Consider the following 20,367-nt stretch of genomic DNA (forward strand, 5'->3'; position numbering starts at 1 on the left):
TCTCAGAAGACCTACCATTAAGAATAGTTGACTTGCATAAAGCTGGAAAGGGTTCCAAAAGTATCTCTAAAGCCTTGATGTTCATCAGTCCACGGTAAAACAAAGTGTCTATACATGGAGAAAGTTCAGCACTGTTGCTACTCTCCCTAGGAGTGGCCGTCCTGTAAAGATGACTGCAAGAGCACAGCGCAGAATGCTCAATGAGGTGAAGAAGGATCCTAGAGAGTCAGCTAGAGACTTAAAGAAATCTCTGGCACATGCTAACATCTCCGTTGACGAATCTACGATACGTAAAACACTGAACAAGAATGGAGTTCATGGGAGGACACCACGGAGGAAGCCACTGCTGTCCAGAAAAAGCATTGCTGCACGTTTGAAGTTTGCAAAAGGGCACCTGGATGTTCCACAGCACGACTGGCAACATGTTCTGTGGACAGATGAAACCAAAGTTGATTTGTTTGGAAGGAACACACAACGCTATGTGTGGAGGATCCAAAGGGTTCACAGTTTCTTGCAACTGTACAATACTTGTGAGATGATACATTCATTGTTGGGTTTGGAAAATTGGACTTATGTATGTCTTATCCAATAAAATAAAATAATAATGTTTTTACAGGTATGTCGACTGCAACGTCATCCACTCCTCTCTCTGAAGAGGAGACGATCCAGGCTGTTGACACTGATGGAGACGCATCGACTACAGAGGTGAAAAGGCATTTTTATCATTTTACACTCTCTGCTGCACTGACTGGGAACCACCACTAAGGGTCAGTAGTTAGTCACTCTTTATGTCAGAGGGTAAAAATGCTCACTTCCATCAGGTTTAACCAAAGGTGAGAGAAGTACTCAGATCTTGTACTTAAGTCAAAGTAAAGGTACCAGAGTGTAGTAATACTCTGTTACAATAAAAAGTCCTGCATTGAAAATGTTAAAAGTATATACGCCAAGGGCGGTTCTACAAGGTGGCACGGGGTGGCAGCTGCCACCTCAGAAAAATGCCTTGCCACCCTAGTTGCCACCCTAAATGTAGGCAATTAATTTATTAATAATATTTGTTTTAATGTTGATTATAAATGTTGGTGACATTTCTCCATAGTTCGTGTAAATGTTTTACTCAACCGTTTAGAATGATCTCCCCCCCCCCTAAATAAAGAAAACAAAAGGTTGCACCCACCACAGGAAAATCGTGTCAGGTTCGTCGTCTCGCTCATTGACGTCTACTAGTGCTGTTGCACCCTTCTAGAAAAAGTCCACGGAGTCGGTCGGAGTGACAGTTGGCCCCAGCAACTGAAGGTGGATCAGCTTCCCCTTGGAGCATTTCCCTTTCGACTAGTTTTGTTTTTACTAAGGACGAGAGCTTGAAACAAAATATTAATAAAACGCTGCTGTTTGAATCGATAGCGTTTAACAGACGGTCGCTGTTTGGGGCGTTACGTTACAAAATACTACGCAGACAGCACTAGCTGGGAGATCGATCACTTTTATGTGCTAAAATATGCGGTACTATTAAATCCACGTAAATTAATCATGAGTATTTTCTGCTGTTTTATACTATATTTTAGTTTGTTTGTCTGAACACTTTATTTCTCTTGTGCATTAAGAACATTTGTGTAAGGGCATGATTTAACAATAAAAAGGTTCTATAAACAGTATAAAATACCACGTACTGTCCACCCTCCCATGCCACCCTGGCATGACCTCTTGCCCCTCCTTTGCCACCCCATGTAAAATGTTCTAGAACCGCCACTGATATACGCATAATCAAAATGTCCTTAAAGTAAAGTAGAAACAAGTAAAGTAGAAATTAAAGAAGAAAAAAGTACACATTTATTTACATGAAAAATGACAAACCATCATATTTGATAAATATTTGCAAAAATATTTGTGTGGTATAGTAATAATATACACCACATAAAAAGAGATACTGAAGTAAAGTGTAAATAAGTACAATACTAGAGTAAATGTACATTTCACAGTGTATGCAGTGATGTGTGAGGATTGAACGTGGATTCATTTTTTAATAGTCCATTTTGTTAACAAAGTTGTGCTCAATTGCTTTCAAAGGTACACAAAAAGACTCAATTAAGACAGAAGACAGCTTCCTTAAGTTCATAAACTCATCGCACTGAAACCCTCACATTTGATGGGTCTCTTGCAGAGTTCTCAGATATGGTGAAGATGGAGTAGAGATCATCAGATGAATCTGCGCTGCATTGTGTCACTACAAAGTGTGAAAGAAAGGAAGAAAGCAGACCACCTCCCTGAAGAATGATCCTCCTCCTCCTCTTGGATCAAGAACTTAGGGAATGTTAGATCTACCGGTAATTGTTTCCAAAATAAAAAAGGGGTAAAATAGGTTTGGGGTGCCGTATGCATTTTCACGCACGTAGTTCCCTTTTGTCTAGAGAGACGCTAGGAACTTTGTGGCTGCTGCCACCTCTGTATTCTTTGTAAGTGAAGTTATTTTCTTTTTATAATATACAAGTTGGGTGTTTTAGTTTTTTTAGGGAATACATTTGACCGGTTTCATTTTTTTCATTTGTTAACCACTTTTTCCCATCCTTACTGACATTTTGAGAAACTTCTGGTATTGTGATCAGGTGAAAATTAATAAACTTAAAGGTGGGGTAGGTAAGTTTCAGAAACCGGCTCGAGATACACTTTTTGTTATATTCCATGGAATTCTGCTCTTAACATCCCGATAGCAATGAATATCTAAGTGCTTTGACGAAAAGTCCATAAAAAAATGTCATCTGTGGAAGCCGTAATACTGTAAAAAGCCCTGTCTGTTAGCCTTCCATCTCGTGCACGCACAAATGTATCTCGTGCCCTCATTGGGTGTGCCGTAATTGGGCGTGCATTGCGCGTTCATGTGTGTTGGAGGAGGTGCTCTGTAAGGAAGTCTGAAGGAAGGGGCGGATCCTTTTCGGCTGTGTACTTTCAAATGTTAGTGCTCTCGAGCCGGTTTCTGAAACTTACCTACCCCACCTTTAATTTACACTGCTGCCTATTTGACACGTTGTGCTTCCTGGTGAACTGAGCTGTTCTCACCACTAGAGGTCAGCAGTGGGTTACTCTTCATGACAAAGAGACACCCCTTTAGAGAACAGCAGCGCTGCTCACTCCAGGGAGTTCATTCAAGGTTTTTTCAAAAGGTTATGAGAATATCACAATGTGCGCTCATGCTGCAGTTTATAACAGTAGTACATGTTGCCATGGAGGGATAAGAGTCCACATTTCCTGACAAGAGCCAAATTGCCCAAGATTTTACAAAAACTAATAAATACAATCTCTTGCGGAACAAAAAGCATATTAAGTGAGCTCCTGAGAACACTTTGGATCTGCTTTGATGGAAACTGAAGGGGAACCCTAATCTGTCCATGTACCCAAATGTGTTCATATGGAACAGGCCCTGTGTTCAGGCTGGTAGCTGCACTCCTCCAGCTTCACTGTGTGTAATTGTAACGTCTTGTTGCCAGACATTTTGGCAACCCTGCAAAGCCTGTCTCATGACTCTCGTAACTCCCTAAATGCGGCCTCACCCTGACCATATCACACCATACACATCTGGCCCCACACCTCACAGGGCTCTCTCACATGGGGAAGATAGATAAGAGGTCACTGAGTGCATCTGCACTGTAAAGTTTAACTAAGGAGAGGTGATAAAGATAAGAGAGGAAAACAAAAAGGCCCTGCTTAAAGAATGCTCTGCTTTCTGTCTGGATCATTGACAAATATGCATTTTTTTTTATAGAATTGTATAAAAAGTTGTCTAAAGTTGGTCAATAATTGACTGTGTCCAAGGCTATCAGCAATGATTAACCCTTAATCTAAACGTGTTTGCTTCCCAACAATATAGAGGAGGTGTTAGCACATAGCTGCTTTAGTATATATTCCCACCAAGGCAGAACCATAGAACAGGAACACAAACATTCATTTCGAGAATGACAGTGTGGACCTTTTTCGGCGTTTGTGTTCCTGTTTCCTGTTGTATGTCAGGACAACAAAAGCTCAGAGTTGCTTGTGAGTTTCTTGGAAGAAAGTCATTTATTTCAGTTTGGTTAGTTTACTGACTTAATAAGAATATCTCTGTCTCAAAAGGAGGGCTATGGTGGCCCATTGGTGCAAACGCGCTGCAGCCGCCCAAAAAATATCCAATGTGCTGCACTTTCAAAAACGATGTAAATACATAAACACAAATGGAACGCTTGTTGACGTTTGGGGATTGGCTAAAAGTCACTCTCGCAGAGTAAGTCTGTTTCATAATTGTAAGTGTTTTGTCAGTATATGAAATGACTAGGTTAGCTACATTAGCTCGTTGGTTACAGCAGATTGTGATTGTCTTGCAGAATGTATTTATTTGCAGTATTTTGTATTCACAGCTTTTGGTTTATGCAGCAGTAAGGGTTGCAATGCTGTTGTCAAGTCGGTGACTATCTTTCCTAATGTGCAAGTGTTTCGGAACATTTGTGTTCTTATATTTGCAGCGTTTTGAAACTGCAGCCGTTTCTCCTAATGAAAATGTTTTGTTCTGTTCTATAATGTTTGTACCCCGCCACTGTAGGGTTCCCTTCAAAAAAAATATTGATTTAAAATAATTAAATGATTATTATTTAGTATTAGAAATGTAAGTGTGCCAATTCTCTAATTCTTTCCAGGAATCCACATTTACATCCAGAGCAAATGTTCCTTCTTTTGGAAATGATCCAAACCTGGACCTGTACGTTGCTGTGACTAACCAAGAAAGAAACAAACACAAACTCGGAGATACAATCACAGTTTGATTTAATAAAGACTAAAAAAAGTAAACCTCAAGAAATTGCACCATTTAAATAAAAAATAAAAAAGGTTTCTCCCGCCCCTGTTGCACTTTGTAAAATTAGAATCCAGTATCATATGACTGGATCACTTTATCTGAATATGTTGAGATTCCATATTACACAAAGATACACACACACACATTCCCTGATTTGCTGATGTCTTTGGTTTCTTTTCTTAATTTAAGGGTGTGATGATTGGGTTAGAGGTAGGGCTGCTCAATTAATCGTATTTTAATCGCAATTACGATTTTGGCTTGCAACGATTAGGAAAACAACGTAATCGAAATAAAACGATTATTTTTATATTTTTATTATTGGTTTTTCAGTTTAATTGTACTTAAAGTTCAGGGTAATCAACTGTTAAAAACATAGGCTACTGTTCAATTTTTCTTCAATAAATGGATGTTTTCAAAGTAAATGGATAATCGTTTTTAAAAATCGTGATATCAATTATTGACCCAAATAATGGAGATTATGATTTTTGCCATAATCGAGCTGTGGAATTTAAATCTAATGGAACTTTTCCCTTCATTTCCTCAGAGAAGGTGTGGTGGCTGAACAAGCAGTAAACCCAAAGGATGAACTGAATGAAAATGCCACGGTCATTCCTCTTTGTGTTGTGGTGGAGACGTCCTTAATCGCCTCAGAAATTCACAATGCTAAACCCAAACTGCTGGTTCACATTCAAAGAAAAGGCACTCAGTTTTCTTATTGTGGCAGTGTAAAAAGAAGAAAGTATACTTGTGTGCTTAAAAAAAGGCTAGAACAATAACAAATAAATGAAGTCCCTTAAAGTAAATACACCTACAGGTTCAAATATTAGAGCTCTATTCTCTCAGTGTATCCTTCCACAGTAAACCCCACACACAGACCCGGAGGGAGAACATCATCTGAGTTAATGTCAGAATAGACGTCGTTGGCCACTGCCAGCAGAGCTCTGATGTCTATTTAGAGCAGGATATTTTAAGCGAGTGGCCCACTCAATTGCAGTCCTGTCCCTTGTCCCTGCGCTGCATCACACAGTGACAGACACCACTGTAACTCAGCCAGAGACTGATTGTATGATACGTTTTAAACTCAGCCTAGTAAACATAGTTTTGGTGATGGACGCCGTTTCTGTTATGTTGTGTAACTGTTTAATGGTGTTATCTTTATTGCTACCCCCTTCCCCGTCAATTTATAGTGTTGGTCCACAGTGGACTAACAACATTGCTCAAAATCAGTTTAACCAAATGTAGTCTCATTTTAACCCTGATGTCTGGACCTGTTTTAATGAGCAAATCACCAACAAATTATTATAAATAAAAAATATATATCTAAAATTCCCCATGCTGAACCATCACAGCATTTTACTTACAAATAAACGTGTTTCCTCTTATTTCTTTCAGCTCAGTACAGAGAGTCTTGAATAAGTCATTTAGAGCCCAGGTATGCGGGACTTCCTGTTTCCCAAAGCTGCAGACTGCAGACGGGAAGACGTGATGTCAAGTCGTCCTGAATCCACTAACGCATGTAGAGTTTTATGAGGCCCGCCTGGTGCAGCTGTTGCCATAGGGACAGTTCCATACGGAGGTCGTGGTTTGCGTAGAAGCCCACCGAGTGGTAGACGCTGTCGTAGTAGTGGTCCGAGTACTTCTTAAAGTCCGGGGTCATGAAGCCGTAGGCACTCACCTTCATCAACAAAAGAGACACAAAAAACAGTCAGGACAACAAATTCTGCCATCTTATCTTCTAGAAATCTAAACAGAGATGTATTCTGATTCAATGTATCTCATGATTCAAGCATGACTCACTGTCATCCCTATCAACTAAACTAAAGACAGCTTGAAAAACAGGTTTGACAGAGATTATTAAGGACACTTTGTCATGATGGCACTGAACTGTGGTCTAGGCGAGTCAATAGCACTAGAGAATGCAATTCCTGAAGAAATTGCTAGCGAGAATGCTTTATGCTGAAAAGCTGATGCTAAACTGCTATGCTGAAATGTAATGTGTAAGAATAAAGTGAATAATTTAGATTGAAATTATACATGAACACTGGGGGCTTGAATGTGTGATGAGCAGTGTTGGGACTAACGCGTTACAAACTAGCACGTTACTGTAACGTAACTACCTTTTGTGGTAACTAATACCGTTATTAGTTACCTATTCCCATTCAGTAACACCGTTATAGTTACTGTGATTTAAATGGGTGTGTTACTGTGTTACATTATGTGATCCAACTGAACCGAATCTCCCTGCGGATGTAATTTACAGGCGAATACAGTGATGTCCTCTCACAGTACCGCTGGAAAGTATCAGCGAGAGCAGCAGCGCATTTACAACTTGGAGATAACCACTATTTTCAATTTGTGGGGATAAAGGACGCAAACAATATTACGGTCAAATGTAAACTGTGTGCAGGACAGAAAGCATTGTCCACTTGATTGTTGAGGCTACAATAAAGATGCCTGTCAAAATGTCTAAACATATATTTTGTGTTTTATTGTTCCACTACATTTCATAATGATAATTGCTACAATGATGGGGAGTTGTCTTTTCTCTTACTGTGCCACAGAACAACACAACAACTTGTATTTTTATTGTTATTATTTTTAAAGTAAAGTAACTTGTTACTAGTTACTTTTATAATTTAGTAACTAATAAAGTAACTAGTTACTTTTTTGAGAGCAGTAACTATAACTATTAATAGTTACTTTTTAAAAGTAACTTGCCCAACACTGGTGATAAGTGAAGAAAAGAAAGTAAAAAGGCTTTGAAAAGCAGCAGAATATTTGAACTGCAAACTTTTGAACTAACTTGATGGTGAATGATCTGTCGCCATGCCAATGGCATTTGATGGCATCCCATAATATGCTTAGCTGCGTTAATGGCTGCATCGTTACCAAACCTGTGAAGTTTTGGGCCGCTTGGAGCATTTTCACTGAAGTTATGAGAAAACCGTGTTTCATGGTGAGCATTGTGTTGTCATGGCAACGGCATTTGAAGAAATCTCAAAACTGTCCCGTAGATGTCTTCACGGCTGGACTGTTAGCACATGTGAAGTTTGAGCACTTCTTGAACATTTTCATATGAGTTATTGCGACATCATCTTTTATTGCGAGGGATGCGTTTCCATGGAAACAGCATATGATGAAACCCCATAATTGACGTAGAGCTGTTGAGGGCTGGACCGGTGATATATAAGCAAAGCTTGGGGGACGATTGGACCATGTACATTGGACTTACAGCGACATCGTGTTTCATGGCGAGTGGTCTGTCGCCATGGCAACAACATTTGATGACACCCGATAATACGCTTAGATGCGTTGATGGCTGCATCGTTACCAAACCTGTGAAGTTTTGGGCCGTTTCATGCATTTTCACTGAAGTTATGAGAAAATCGTGTTTCATGGCGAGCATTGTGTTGCCATGGCAATGGCATTTGAAGAAATCTCAAAACTGTCCCGTATATGTCTTCACGGCTGGACTGTTAGCACACTTTTTGAACATTTTCATAGGAGTTCATGTATAGCGACATCGTCTTTTATGATGAGGGATGCGTTTCCATGGAAACGCTATATGATGACACCCCATAATTGACATAGAGCTGTTGAGGGCTGGACCATTAAGCATTATCTGAAGTCGGCAGCTCTGAGCATGTCAGTTGGAGTTATGACATCATCGTGTTCCATGACTCAGGTGTTTATATTTGAGCTAACGACGTGTCCAGAGATCAAAGGTTTCCATGGTGATGTGCAGTAATCAGTGAGAGGAGAGCATTTTCATTGTTCTGAATGAGAGATAAACCTCTTACATGTGAACGTTTTGTTGAAGAACCGTAACAGATATCTGTGAAATTTCAAAACGTGAAGCATGTCAAGGAAGTTGAGTATCTGAAGTGTAATTTTTGTGTACTTTCGGGTTAATAATGTGGCCTTTTTGGCAGATTAACTAAAGGTGTGCGGCTAATGCTGTGAGTAAAGATCAGCCTGAAATGACAATGGGCTTTAATGGAGACATGTTGAAAGTTTGTGTCACTTCATGCCCTCAAGAGGCATTTTGTTTAATTGTTTTGTTTCATTTTTTTTATTTTTCAAGCTACGAGATGTTTTCCTACGTTTGTCATGAAAAATTATCTCTCAGAAATGTAGGGTTTGGGAATTATGGCAGTTTTTTAAAAAAATATGAAGGCAAATTTGAAACTGTCCTCCACTCTAACTCTGACATCACACACTCTGCCTTAACAAGTTGCGGAAGTTAAAGCTGAAGAAGGACTCTTTACCAAGGTCTGAACAATGTTTAATATTTCTAAAAGTATGAATCTGATTTAAAAGTGGTTTAATATGAATAATGTCAGAAAGAGGTGTAACATTTTAAAGTTGGAATGAGGTTTCTGAGTGAAAGTAGGAAGGAACAGTTAGCAGTTGAAGTCGCATAGTGACTTAGCAGTTAAAGTTTGAAGATTTTCTCCATTGACTTCAATGGTTAAAAATGTGATGTATTATGGGATATATCTCTGGAATTATGAAAGTTATGAATGAGAAAAGTAATAGCAATCGATTCCCGACCGAGCTGAACGTTTTGATGTTTGAACGGAGTTTCTGCGATGTGGAATGTGGGAGAAGAAGACCGGCAAAATAACGGGGGGAATAAAATTAAAGAATTTTGTGCGTCGAATAACAGATAGTTGGAATGCTGTTATCAGCAAGCATATCTCAAATTAGAGATAACAGGATGTGCAAGGCCAACTGCCAAGAGTCAAACCATTCTCACCTGCAGCCTCGCACTACAGTAAACACACAGCTGACTGACAGTGACTATTTCTTAAAGTAACACTGAATTCCACCTGGTCGCAGGTGTGCAGGGCAGCCAACAGCATCACAGCCCCCGTTGACGGACGGTACATGTTCCTAAATTTGGTTTGCATGGTGTGAGATCGAAGGAACCTGAAACAAAGACAACAAGAAAAAAATGTAAAAGAGAAAGGTCTATTTATGTGTGAGCAACTTCCTCTTTTTCCCCTTGTGTGGGAAATGTTTTCAGAGGCTCACTCTGGTTTCAGCCCCCCCACCCACCTAATTTAATCTAATTTCCAACTATTTGAAATGTGAGCCCTGCTTTCATTCTGCTCACCTGTTCCGTCAATAATTCGCTCACCTGTTTCTGAGGTAACGGACGAAATCAGGATGGTATATCTTCAGCTTTTTTGCTGACACATCCTCTCCAAAGTAGTCGGATGGACTGTGGAATTAAATGTGAAATTAATAGGAAAAAAAGCTGAATCATAAAAACTGTCACTAGTTAAAAAGAGTAAAAGTTCATAAGAAGATAAAATAAATCTTTACCATGTGCAGACCAATTACAAATCGAATCTGAATGTAGTGTTTACTGCACATGCTAGGGTTAGCATGATTAGCATGAGCTTTCTCTAGCTAGCCACAAGGCAACACTTGATAGGGTGTGAATATGTAAACTGTAGAGATTAGGGCGTAGCACAGTGAGGTTTAAAATCTTATGTGGGTAAACAAACTGCACGAACCACCAGCGTATTGTCTAACACGGGGAGGCTGCTCTTTATGAAACAAGCGGCAAACTCAGAAACTGAACAGGGACGTTCTAACTTGCATTCTCTCAGTATACATCAGGGCGTTCAGTTTTAGAGGAGAAAATTACCCTACTTCTCATTTGTTTTATAACCTCAGTAATGTTCATTTAGTAAATAATGGTTCCATTTAAGCAAAATAGACAAAGCAGCATATGATTTAGGGTGTGTGCACATTGTCATTGAGAACACACGGCTCAATGCGTTATCAGTTAAAGGAATAAAAAACAGTGACATACAAAGGACATTATTGTGAGTCAAACGGCATCCTCATTATGAGAGCCTGAGAGTGTTGCTTACTTTTTGTTCCGCTCAGGTCCTGTTTCTACTTTTGTGTGTGTAGCCGCAGCCTTCATCAGCAGGTAATCACGGCCGTGGTCGGGTAGAAAAACGTATCGGGTTTCCTGTTGGAGAAGAACAGAGTGTGAGGTGACTCAAGCCTGAATGTGGTATGTCGCATTTTTGCAGTTTATGGAGGATTTCTTCTCACACTAGACTTAGGAGGGCCTCTATACCCAGCACCGGAGTAGGCCCTCATGGAGTTCATCATTGTGTTGGTGGAGAACGTGTAGTGGGTTGTCCGAGAGCCCACGTCCTGCTCAAAGCCCTTAGTGATGGCCCCATTGGTCCTGAAGAACACAAGCGTCCACAAATTCAATAAATAAAACTGTATTTGTTATAGGGGGCCCATCTGCATAGGCAGTCGAATAACACAATATGTAAATGGTCAAGGTAAAGGTATGGTATATATACATTTTAAATCAATAATAACAATAATTATTCATTAACATAATAAAAGCAGTATTATTATTATTATTATTATTATTATTATTATTATTATTATTATAGCTGAGGCTCCTGGAAGACAATATTCAACAAGCTTGGCTAATGCCACAATTACATAATAAAATGCAGGTTACTAATTGTTTAGCATTGAAGCCTACAACGACAATGCAATTTAAATGCATTTATTATAAAAAAGCGCAAATAAACAACCACGATCTAAATAGTCAACACAGAAAGTCACAGTAGATTTGCTAAAGACTGTTGTAAGATAAATGGATGGTAATTCAGAGACACCAGCTGTTGGTGTGCAAACATCCATAGAGACATCCTGAACACACATCCTGCTCGCTGTAACCCGAGGCTCAGCATGTGACAGGACTTGAGAAATAAACTCGGAGCTATCTGACAGTTCAGATGCAGCTTGTGGGACTAAGACACGTTTACTAACCAGAGCTGTGGTAGTAGCCTGTATATTAAACTATGAGTGTGGAGTCTGCACACTGTGGTGGAAACATATCAATCTACATGAAATACCCTTTTGTTTCGTTTTTAACAGCTTTTTAAAGATTTTGTCTTTCACTTTCATTAGTTGAGATTTAGTCATGACCGAAAGAACGAGATCGCGGATACAAGCGGCCGAGATGGGTTTTCTCCGTAGGGTGGCTGGTGTCTCCCTTAGGGATAAGGTGAGAAGTTCAGTCATCCAGGAGGGACTCGGAGTTGAACCGCTCCTCCTTCGCGTCGAAAGGAGCCAGTTGAGGTGGTTCGGGCACCTAGTAAGGAGGCCACCTGGGCGCCTCCCTAGGATGGTGTTCCAGGCACGTCCAGCTGGGAAGAGACCAAGGGGTAGACCTAGGACCAGGTGGAGGGATTATATCTCTTCGCTGGCCTGGGAGCACCTTGGGATCCCCCAGTCAGAGCTGGTTGATGTCGCCAGGGAAAGGAACGTTTGGGGTTCTCTGCTGGAACTGCTACCCCCGCGACCCGACCACGGATAAGCGGGAGAAGATGGATGGATGGATAGTTGTGATTTAGGTTTACATAATGAATTTTCAAAGGTAATACACTGATATTTTTTTATTATAAATACTAGGCAACTGTGAGGTTCCTATTTAGGATTGGGGCATGAAAGTTAATGTTATAATTATTAAATTAAAGTTGCTATAAGAAGAAAAATATGCTTTTGATGTGGGCATGCTCTTAACAAATATGTGTATGTTTTTTTTTTCTCATCTTTTTGTATTTGAAGACTCGGATTTCACTCGTTTTTATATTTTAGGTTTAAGTGGTTTAAAACAGATACATTTTGGACTTTGTACTAAATCTAAGTTAATAAATTACACAAATTGTGTGCAGTAAGATAAAATCATTGGTATATTCATAGGCGATATATAAAGATTTGAGTTTATTTAACAATAAAACACGGTAAAGTATAGCGACTAAATACACCGAACTGCAGATTAAATTAAAATTCCTTGGATTAAAGTGGCCTTATCTAAAATGGATGGAAATCAATGGAATTGACTGTTGGGTAGAATTTAGCTCTAGTTAGGATACTCTCAATGTAGGACATGTACCTGAAGACATAGTGGTGACTGTCGATCTCCTTCCCCTTCTTTGAATCCTTCAGTATCCCACCATTCCCCACCACAGCACAGCGGATACACTCTGATTTATCTCCACGATCCTTCCAGTCATCCAACAACCGCCAGTTAGCAGAAGAGTTGAGGACGGACAGAGTATCCACCAACGCTGTGGAAACAGAACAATAGAGTTAATCTCGATAAGATGTATTAAACACAGTCTTAACAGCTTTTTAAAAAATCCTTGACTCGTGAATAAAAGATGCAGTTGTTGAACGACAGTTTTTTTTTTACTTATATAATTGCATCCACCCACAGATCCAGTTATTTGTGATCTGAAAGGAAGAACCCTCCCGAGGCTGCATGTGTCGGCACAGAGACAGGAAGCTGCAATTATCTCAACATGATAATCATCTTAACTGTGATGAGGCCCACATGTCCTCAAATTATCCAAAATACTTTGTGCCTTCTCTGGATACATTTGGTGTTGGAGAAATACTGTCGTCTCCTCTTTGGGTTTGTTTTAATGCACTGACATCATGTGTGACTGTGGAAATTGATGTGAGATATTGTACCAAAGAAGGGAGGCAGCATATTTTTGGTATGTGCATTTTAATGTCACCCATCTATAGGAGGTGTATTGCATCATGTCATCCCTAATATATGTGTGGGTTTATACATACAGAGAGGTTTTTTTATAGATTCCTGAAACAATGTTCCCTTTTTCTTAAAAGTAGATTAGCGCAATAGTCTTTTTCTTTGACTTTTTACCTGTTTATCAAAAGGGTGTTTTTAAGCTATTTTTGAAGAAGGGAGATGTAGAATTAATTGTGAGTTCTGTTTTGAGTGAAAAGATTACCCCTTTGAGTGTTTTTCTGGGTTAAACCATCGATAGGCTTTGCAAATTGGGAGGGACATTTTCCCCGGATATAATGATGCGCATCCTGCAGGCCTTCCCAACACCTGTGGCTTTCATAGCTGCCCGCGCTGATTCCCTGTGAGACAGTAGGCTTGTTTGAGACAAGCAAGACCGACGCAGACCTGCGCATTTGCGATCAACGTCTTGCTAGTGCGTTGCATGATGGTTAGTCATTTTGTCCGACTTGCTCTGGAGGCTCGCCCACATGAGACTTTGAAATCTCGCGGGACAAAGACGCCCGCAGCCTTGAGAGCGAGGCGAGTTGGCGCACTTGCTCTCCACGAGCTGCGGAAGCGAAATGCTTGATGGGAAACGGCTCGCTGGTATCTCGAGCTGAGCGCTCATTGGTGGTTTTTACCACGTGCTGCTGATGAAGCTCTCCCATTGGCTGGCAAAAGTTTGTTGTTGTTTTGTGTCAGTTTTACGTCGCCACATCCATTCCCATTTTTCATCATTGTTCCACAATGTTTATCATCATGAAATTAATATCTATATATTTTATACTATACTGCTTACCGTTTTCATACTTTATATATCTTAGCATATTCATACACACTGTTCATACTGCTCACAGGCTGATATCTAGTGTATTCATACCCCACTGTTTATTCATCATTCAATTCATTCTACATGTTATTCTGTAGATTGTGTACATTACTTTCCACTTCACTGCTTGTTGCACCTGGTTAGAAGCTAAACTGCATTTCGTTCTCTCAGTACCTGTAATATGTGCAATAACAATAAAGTTTAATCTAATCTTGAGCAGGAACAAATGTATTTACTTAGTACATATCTGACATTAACGATTAAACACATTTGTGCATTCTTTATAAATGCAAACAGAGTCAAGCCGACTCCGGAGGTGGCGGTATGCACCTTAAAGTTGTTTGCAATCCGCCAAAAAACCGAGAGAAGAAGAAGAAGATGAAGAAGCCGTCTCCGAGCTGTCCGACTTCAGGCGAGCTTTTTGAGACCTCCCCCGGCTGCGATCGGCTACTCTCGTCTACTTTCGAGGCGAGCCGCAATGTGTCTCAAACAAGCCTACTGTTTTGGTATCTCCCAAATGAAACTCCACCCCTTCCTGTTTCTGTTGGTATTAGGACGATGTGCATCTTGTTGTTGGGCCTCTCTTCACGCGCTGCCCAGACGAAAGGATCCACAGCGCGTGAATAAGGGCGGGAGTACTCCTCACGTTACTTATATGATTCTTTGAATTGTATAGTAATGTATTATATTGTATTGCATTATTACTTTGTTTAATTAAAACGGATTATTGTTTAACTGGTATCCTGGTGTCTTCTAATTTCCTCCCTGTTATGATTTCAAGCAGGACTCGCCAAAACAACAGAGAACGGAGAGGATGTAAATGTTGGGTTGTAAAAACCCCAAACCTCCAACATGACTGAACTGTGTACGACCTAGTGGCCACTTTATGATAAGAGGAGGCAGGGCATTTCAGGTTGTTGATCTTTATGAGGAGACAGGCACTACTTGTTGTCTCCTACATATACTTTCCGACACCCGCGGCTGATATTAGCGCCACCTCGATTTACGACTTTGTTGTTATCTATCTCCGTGTTTTGGACTATATAAGCCTGATGTTTTTTCCTGCTCCGGCGAGCAACATACCCCATGTGTTTGAGTTAACTCATATCCTTTGTATGTGATTTAACTCTGCTCCTTCTTGCAAGAATAAACTATAACCTGATTATTGATTCTCAACCTGGTGTCGAGTGATATTTTCTTAACATTTGGCATGCAAACAAACAGCTTTCTTCAACCTTTGATCTCTACACAACAAGTCTAATACAAATGTCATTTGAATTATGTGCATTGTATCAACACATGCATAACAGGAGTTCATGTTGACAGGATATCTCAAATAGGTTTTAAAAGGTCATGTCAATTCTTGTAAAATACTGCACTTCATTCAAAATATTTATGTGGTAAATACAAAAAAGCAAGGGCCTCAAACTCTTAAGGGGTTAGTATATTCATATACACTTTTAAAGGAAGGCTCCAGTCATTAGATAGTTAATCAAAACTTCAGTATTTAGTGAAACATTATGTTTAAACCATACCCTGAAGAAATCAGCGATATTCCCCGGTAAATAATGATTTTATAGCTCTTTTTTTATCAAAACCTTTATATTCCGTCAGGCAGAGCAAGAGAACCGCAGTGACGCGTCGTAAAACCCGGAAGTAAGTTAGCATTTTTAGCACTTCCGGTTCCTTCTTCAAAAAGCAATGCATTTTCTCCATAGGGTTTTGGAAAATAGCTCCAAATAAGGTCTGTGGTTGACACAAATTTAAGAGATAAATCACGTTTTGTTCTATGACATTAAATGCATCAGCAGTGACCCCACTGGTGGTTTTTGAAGAGTTTACGTGTCTGAAAAACGATGGTTGTTACCGAGTGGCTGAATAGGACTACAGAAATTGTTGAGGCCGTTGTACGTCATTACGCCTAACACGTAAACACTCCCGCTAAGTTTGTTTTCCCCTGTGTTCTGCTTGAAAGCAAGTACCTGCCTATCTTTAGTATCATTATCTACATCTGACCATTAGAATCTGTATTTTTGAAATTGTCGTTTTTAACACCGTAGTTTTACAAATTATAGAATAATTAATTACCGGTGTTTTCCAAGTTTACTCGGCAGTTTGTTTCGTTGGCTAACGTTAGCTAAAGCTAGTGCTACTAGTTAGCTACGCAATGGTTTGTTGCTTTGCTCCGGGTTGCAGCCACAGGTCTTCGCATGAAACGTGCTCGTTCTATCGTTTCCCGGCCAATGTTTTCCAAAGGAGAGTCTGCATTCGTGCTATGAGGTAAGCTGACGTTACATTTTTGTCCATGTCACGGTGAAATGTAAATGATGGGTAGTGACTGTATCACCGTTTAAGAGATGGCGCTGCTGAAAAAACCGCAACATAAGTAAAGATAATGAATACATCCTATTAAAACTTGTGTCGCTTATATGATAAGTCTAATTAGTACAAGCAGCATAACGTTTCACCATGTAACTAAAGATTGTAGTAAGGGAAATCAGTTTGACATATTGAACTAATAACAAATCACCTCTGGCTGGCAGAGAACTCTCTGCTCCATAGCTTCTCTTGGACGTAACATCACATGTACATTTTACATTTATATTCAATTTAATATTCCATCCCTCACATACTTTTGTATATATAATAACTTATATTTTGTTTTTCTTGTTATGCTGCTGCAACACAAACATTTCCCAAATTGGGATCAATACAGTAATATCTTATCTTAATTAATTAAGAAATATAACTATTATAATTAGTGTAGCAGCTGACACCTATTTTCAATATGGATTAATCTACCTTTATTTCTTTGGTTCAATTTTGATCTATAAAAATGTCAAAATAGTGAAAATGTTCACGAGACAAAGTGCAAGGTTATATCTTTAGATGTTTTGTTTTAGCCTATGTACTGTATGTCTTAATGCTCTTATTTGTGACGGTGTGACTTCCATGAAACTAATATTTGATATCTTCCCAACAGACGAGCTGACAGGAAACCTAACAGTCTAACAACCACAACATTGCAAAGTCGAGTAAATGTAAATTAAAAACGATTCACAATTTTTTTATTTCTTCTTCTTTCTTGCAGTGAGGTGAAGCTGACCTTGCACTTGGTGCCAGTAAGGATGCTCCTCACGCAGGCTGAATGTTACTCCTCCTTACTGACACAGAAGCCCTTGATTTGCAATGCTTCACTAATTGTCATTTCCCTGGCTCCGTAGGGACACTTTACCTCCAGCACAGCGGAAGAACCTACCAGACCATCTGGAGATGCCCCCAACACTCCTGATTGGGAGAGCCACAAACCTGACTCATGGATTGCAGTGGTGAATGCCCTGACGCCCTCACATTCATTCATAGTCCCCCACTGTACAGACAAAACATCATCAAGGGCCTGTTGTTGCCCTAGCACCCTGGCAATAAGGGAAGCAGTCACACGCTTTGACCTCAGCTCCAACGTTGCTGGCAGTCAACCTTCCTTTCCTGAACAAATGCCAGTTTGGGTTGGTTCGCTGACCAGTGTAGCCACCTGAATTGCCCTCTGTTGCTCCTCAGACAATGCCATGCTTGCCACAATTGCCTCACGTCCCTGATGCCCAACAGATTTGAGAATTTCAGGAACAGTGAGTGTTTCCAAGCTGGAGTGTTCCTCTTCTGGCTCGGGGGAGAGAAGCCAAGAAATACCTGAGAACCTGCCACCGAGTCTGTCCCTCAGCCAGTCACGATCTTCGGAGGTGGGCTCTCTTGTCAGCGGGTTGAATGACTTATTGGTTGGAGGAAATAGCTCCTCCACTGAATGCGTACGTTTAGCTGCCTTTGGCTTCTTCCACTGACGGGGCACGTCAGTGCAGCTGAAAGTGTGGATGGCAAAGATGGCTAATGCAGCCGCATGACTGCATTTCCATTCTCCACGTGGGCATTCACATTTTGTGGAGAGAATTCCCTCTTCTCCTGTAGATACCTGTGGTGGTGGGATTGTTTTATTATTTAAAATATATTTACATTTGTAATGCCTTCCCAATTATCCCTTTAATTGTTTATAGCCTACTGTATGTTTATTTCATGGATATTTCTGTGTTTTCTGGTGTGTAATATTTGTAATCTTGGGGCCTCTTCTCTTTAACGTCTACTGGCTCAGATAATGAAGAACAACAAAATAAGTTACCATAGCTATGCAGATGACACACAAATCTACGTAACCATTTCACCAGGAGACGATGCTCCAATTCAAACACTGAGTAAGTGCATTGAACAAATCAATGACTGGATGTGTCAGAACTTTCTCCAATTAAACAAAGATAAAACTGAGGTAATGGTTTTTGGAGCCAAGGCAGAACGTATAAAAGTTAGCGCTGAGATTCAGTCTGCAATGTTCAAACCAACAGATAAAGCCAGAAATCTAGGTTTAGTCATGGACTCTGACCTGAGTTTCAACAGTCACATTAAAACAGTTACTAAATCAGCCTACTATCACCTAAAGAACATATCTAGGATTAAAAGACTAATGTCACAGCAGGATTTGGAAAAACTTGTCCATGCCTTTATCTTCAGTAGACTGGACACTGCAATGGTGTCTTCACAGGTCTCACTAAAACATCTATTAGGAAGCTGCAGCTGATTCAGAACGCCGCTGCTCGAGTCCGCACTGACACTAAGAAAGTGGATCACATCACTCCTGCTCTGAAGTCTTTACTTCCTGTGTGTCAAAGAATAGATTTAAAAATACTGCTGCTGGTTTATAAAGCACTGAATGGTTTAGGCCCAAAATACATTTCTGACCTACTGCTAAATTATGAACCATCCAGATCTCTCAGGTCTTCAGGGACTGGTCAGCTTTCTGTCCCCAGAGTCAGAACTAAACATGGTAAAGCAGCGTTCAGTTATTATGCTCCAAATATCTGGAACAAACTCCCAGAAACCTGCAGGTCCGCTGCAACTCTGACTACTTTTAAATCCAGGCTGAAGACTTTTCTTTTTGTCGCTGCTTTTAATTGAACTATTCATATCTTAAACTGCACTGTAACTTTTATCCATGTATTTTTTCTTTTAATGTTTATTTTATTAGCTTTTCTTTTTAATGACTGATTTTAAATGCCATTTTCTTAATGTCTTTCATTTTTGTAAAGCACTTGAATTGTAAAGCACTTGAATTGCCTTGTGTTGAAAAGTGCTATATAAATAAACTTGCCTTGCCTAATAAAGATTTCATGTGACACATAAAATGGATTTGTTGATGGGAATTAATGTGAATAAATTAACTCTAGGTTAACGGTACTCTTGCTATCACTACTCACTAGGGCTGTCCCGAATACCATTTTTCGGGCTCCGGATATTCGGTAGTAATCAGCAGCGAATATTCGAATATTCGGTGCGGAGAGATTTGTATTTTTTTTTTAATACATTTTTTTTTCACATTTTTTTTTTTTCCCCAAAAGGTTTCATAACACGCTCCGAATCCGAGACACCTGACAACACGCTGTTAAGCAGAAGCGCAGATAGAGCATACTATTACGATTTATATGTATTTATTGTATCAGTACTCGCAAACATTAAAACTAAATGTGTCCTCTGCATTTAACCCAGCGCAGCACCCGGGGACCAAATCTGGTTCCACATTCCGTCTATAACATTTTACAACCTGAACAGTCAAACAAAGATACAAAACACATATTTCAGCTGCCAGCTTCATGTTGCTGGCATTGTCGTGGACAACGGCTACTCGCTTATAATTCGGAATGGCAAAGGCGTCCGCCACTTCTCCAAGCTGTTCTGCAATATTTACTCCCGTATGGTTTACTTCCATTACTTTGGTTTCCAAAACAAAGTTACAGAGTTTCCACTCGCGAGTTATGAAATGACAGGTGACAGCCATATACGCCTCCATACGCACCGAGGTGGTCCAAATGTCCGTTGTAAAACTTACGGCAGTTGAGTTTTCAATCTGAGTTACAATTTGGTCTCGGTGATCGCTGTACTTCAGAGACATGGCATCTAAAATACTGGAGCGTTTGGGGACAGTGTAGCCGGGCTCCATCTTCTTCATTAATTTTCTGAAGCCTTCGCCTTCGACTATGTAAATGGGTCTCATATCCATAGCGATGAAATGTACTATGGCATCTGTTATCT

General features: G+C 40.0%; 1 protein-coding gene across 3 annotated transcripts in view; it reads right to left on the minus strand.

Moving 5' to 3' along the window:
* Positions 1 to 1,804: 1,804 nt before the first annotated feature.
* The window catches only part of st6galnac (ST6 (alpha-N-acetyl-neuraminyl-2,3-beta-galactosyl-1,3)-N-acetylgalactosaminide alpha-2,6-sialyltransferase), a 60,129-nt gene continuing 41,566 nt past the window's right edge, over positions 1,805 to 20,367 (minus strand). For all 3 annotated transcript variants that reach the window (XM_034108044.2, XM_071206709.1, XM_071206710.1), the window contains 6 exons: positions 12,768 to 12,942; positions 10,895 to 11,033; positions 10,705 to 10,808; positions 9,960 to 10,043; positions 9,649 to 9,748; positions 1,805 to 6,491 (listed from right to left, as the gene is read on the minus strand). In XM_034108044.2, the coding sequence (XP_033963935.1) occupies positions 6,324 to 6,491; positions 9,649 to 9,748; positions 9,960 to 10,043; positions 10,705 to 10,808; positions 10,895 to 11,033; positions 12,768 to 12,942 (770 nt within the window). In that variant the 3' untranslated portion in view covers positions 1,805 to 6,323. The remainder of the gene's footprint in view (positions 6,492 to 9,648; positions 9,749 to 9,959; positions 10,044 to 10,704; positions 10,809 to 10,894; positions 11,034 to 12,767; positions 12,943 to 20,367) is intronic.

The sequence above is a fragment of the Pseudochaenichthys georgianus genome, chromosome 19, assembly GCF_902827115.2.
Source record: "Pseudochaenichthys georgianus chromosome 19, fPseGeo1.2, whole genome shotgun sequence".
NCBI lineage: Eukaryota > Metazoa > Chordata > Actinopteri > Perciformes > Channichthyidae > Pseudochaenichthys > Pseudochaenichthys georgianus.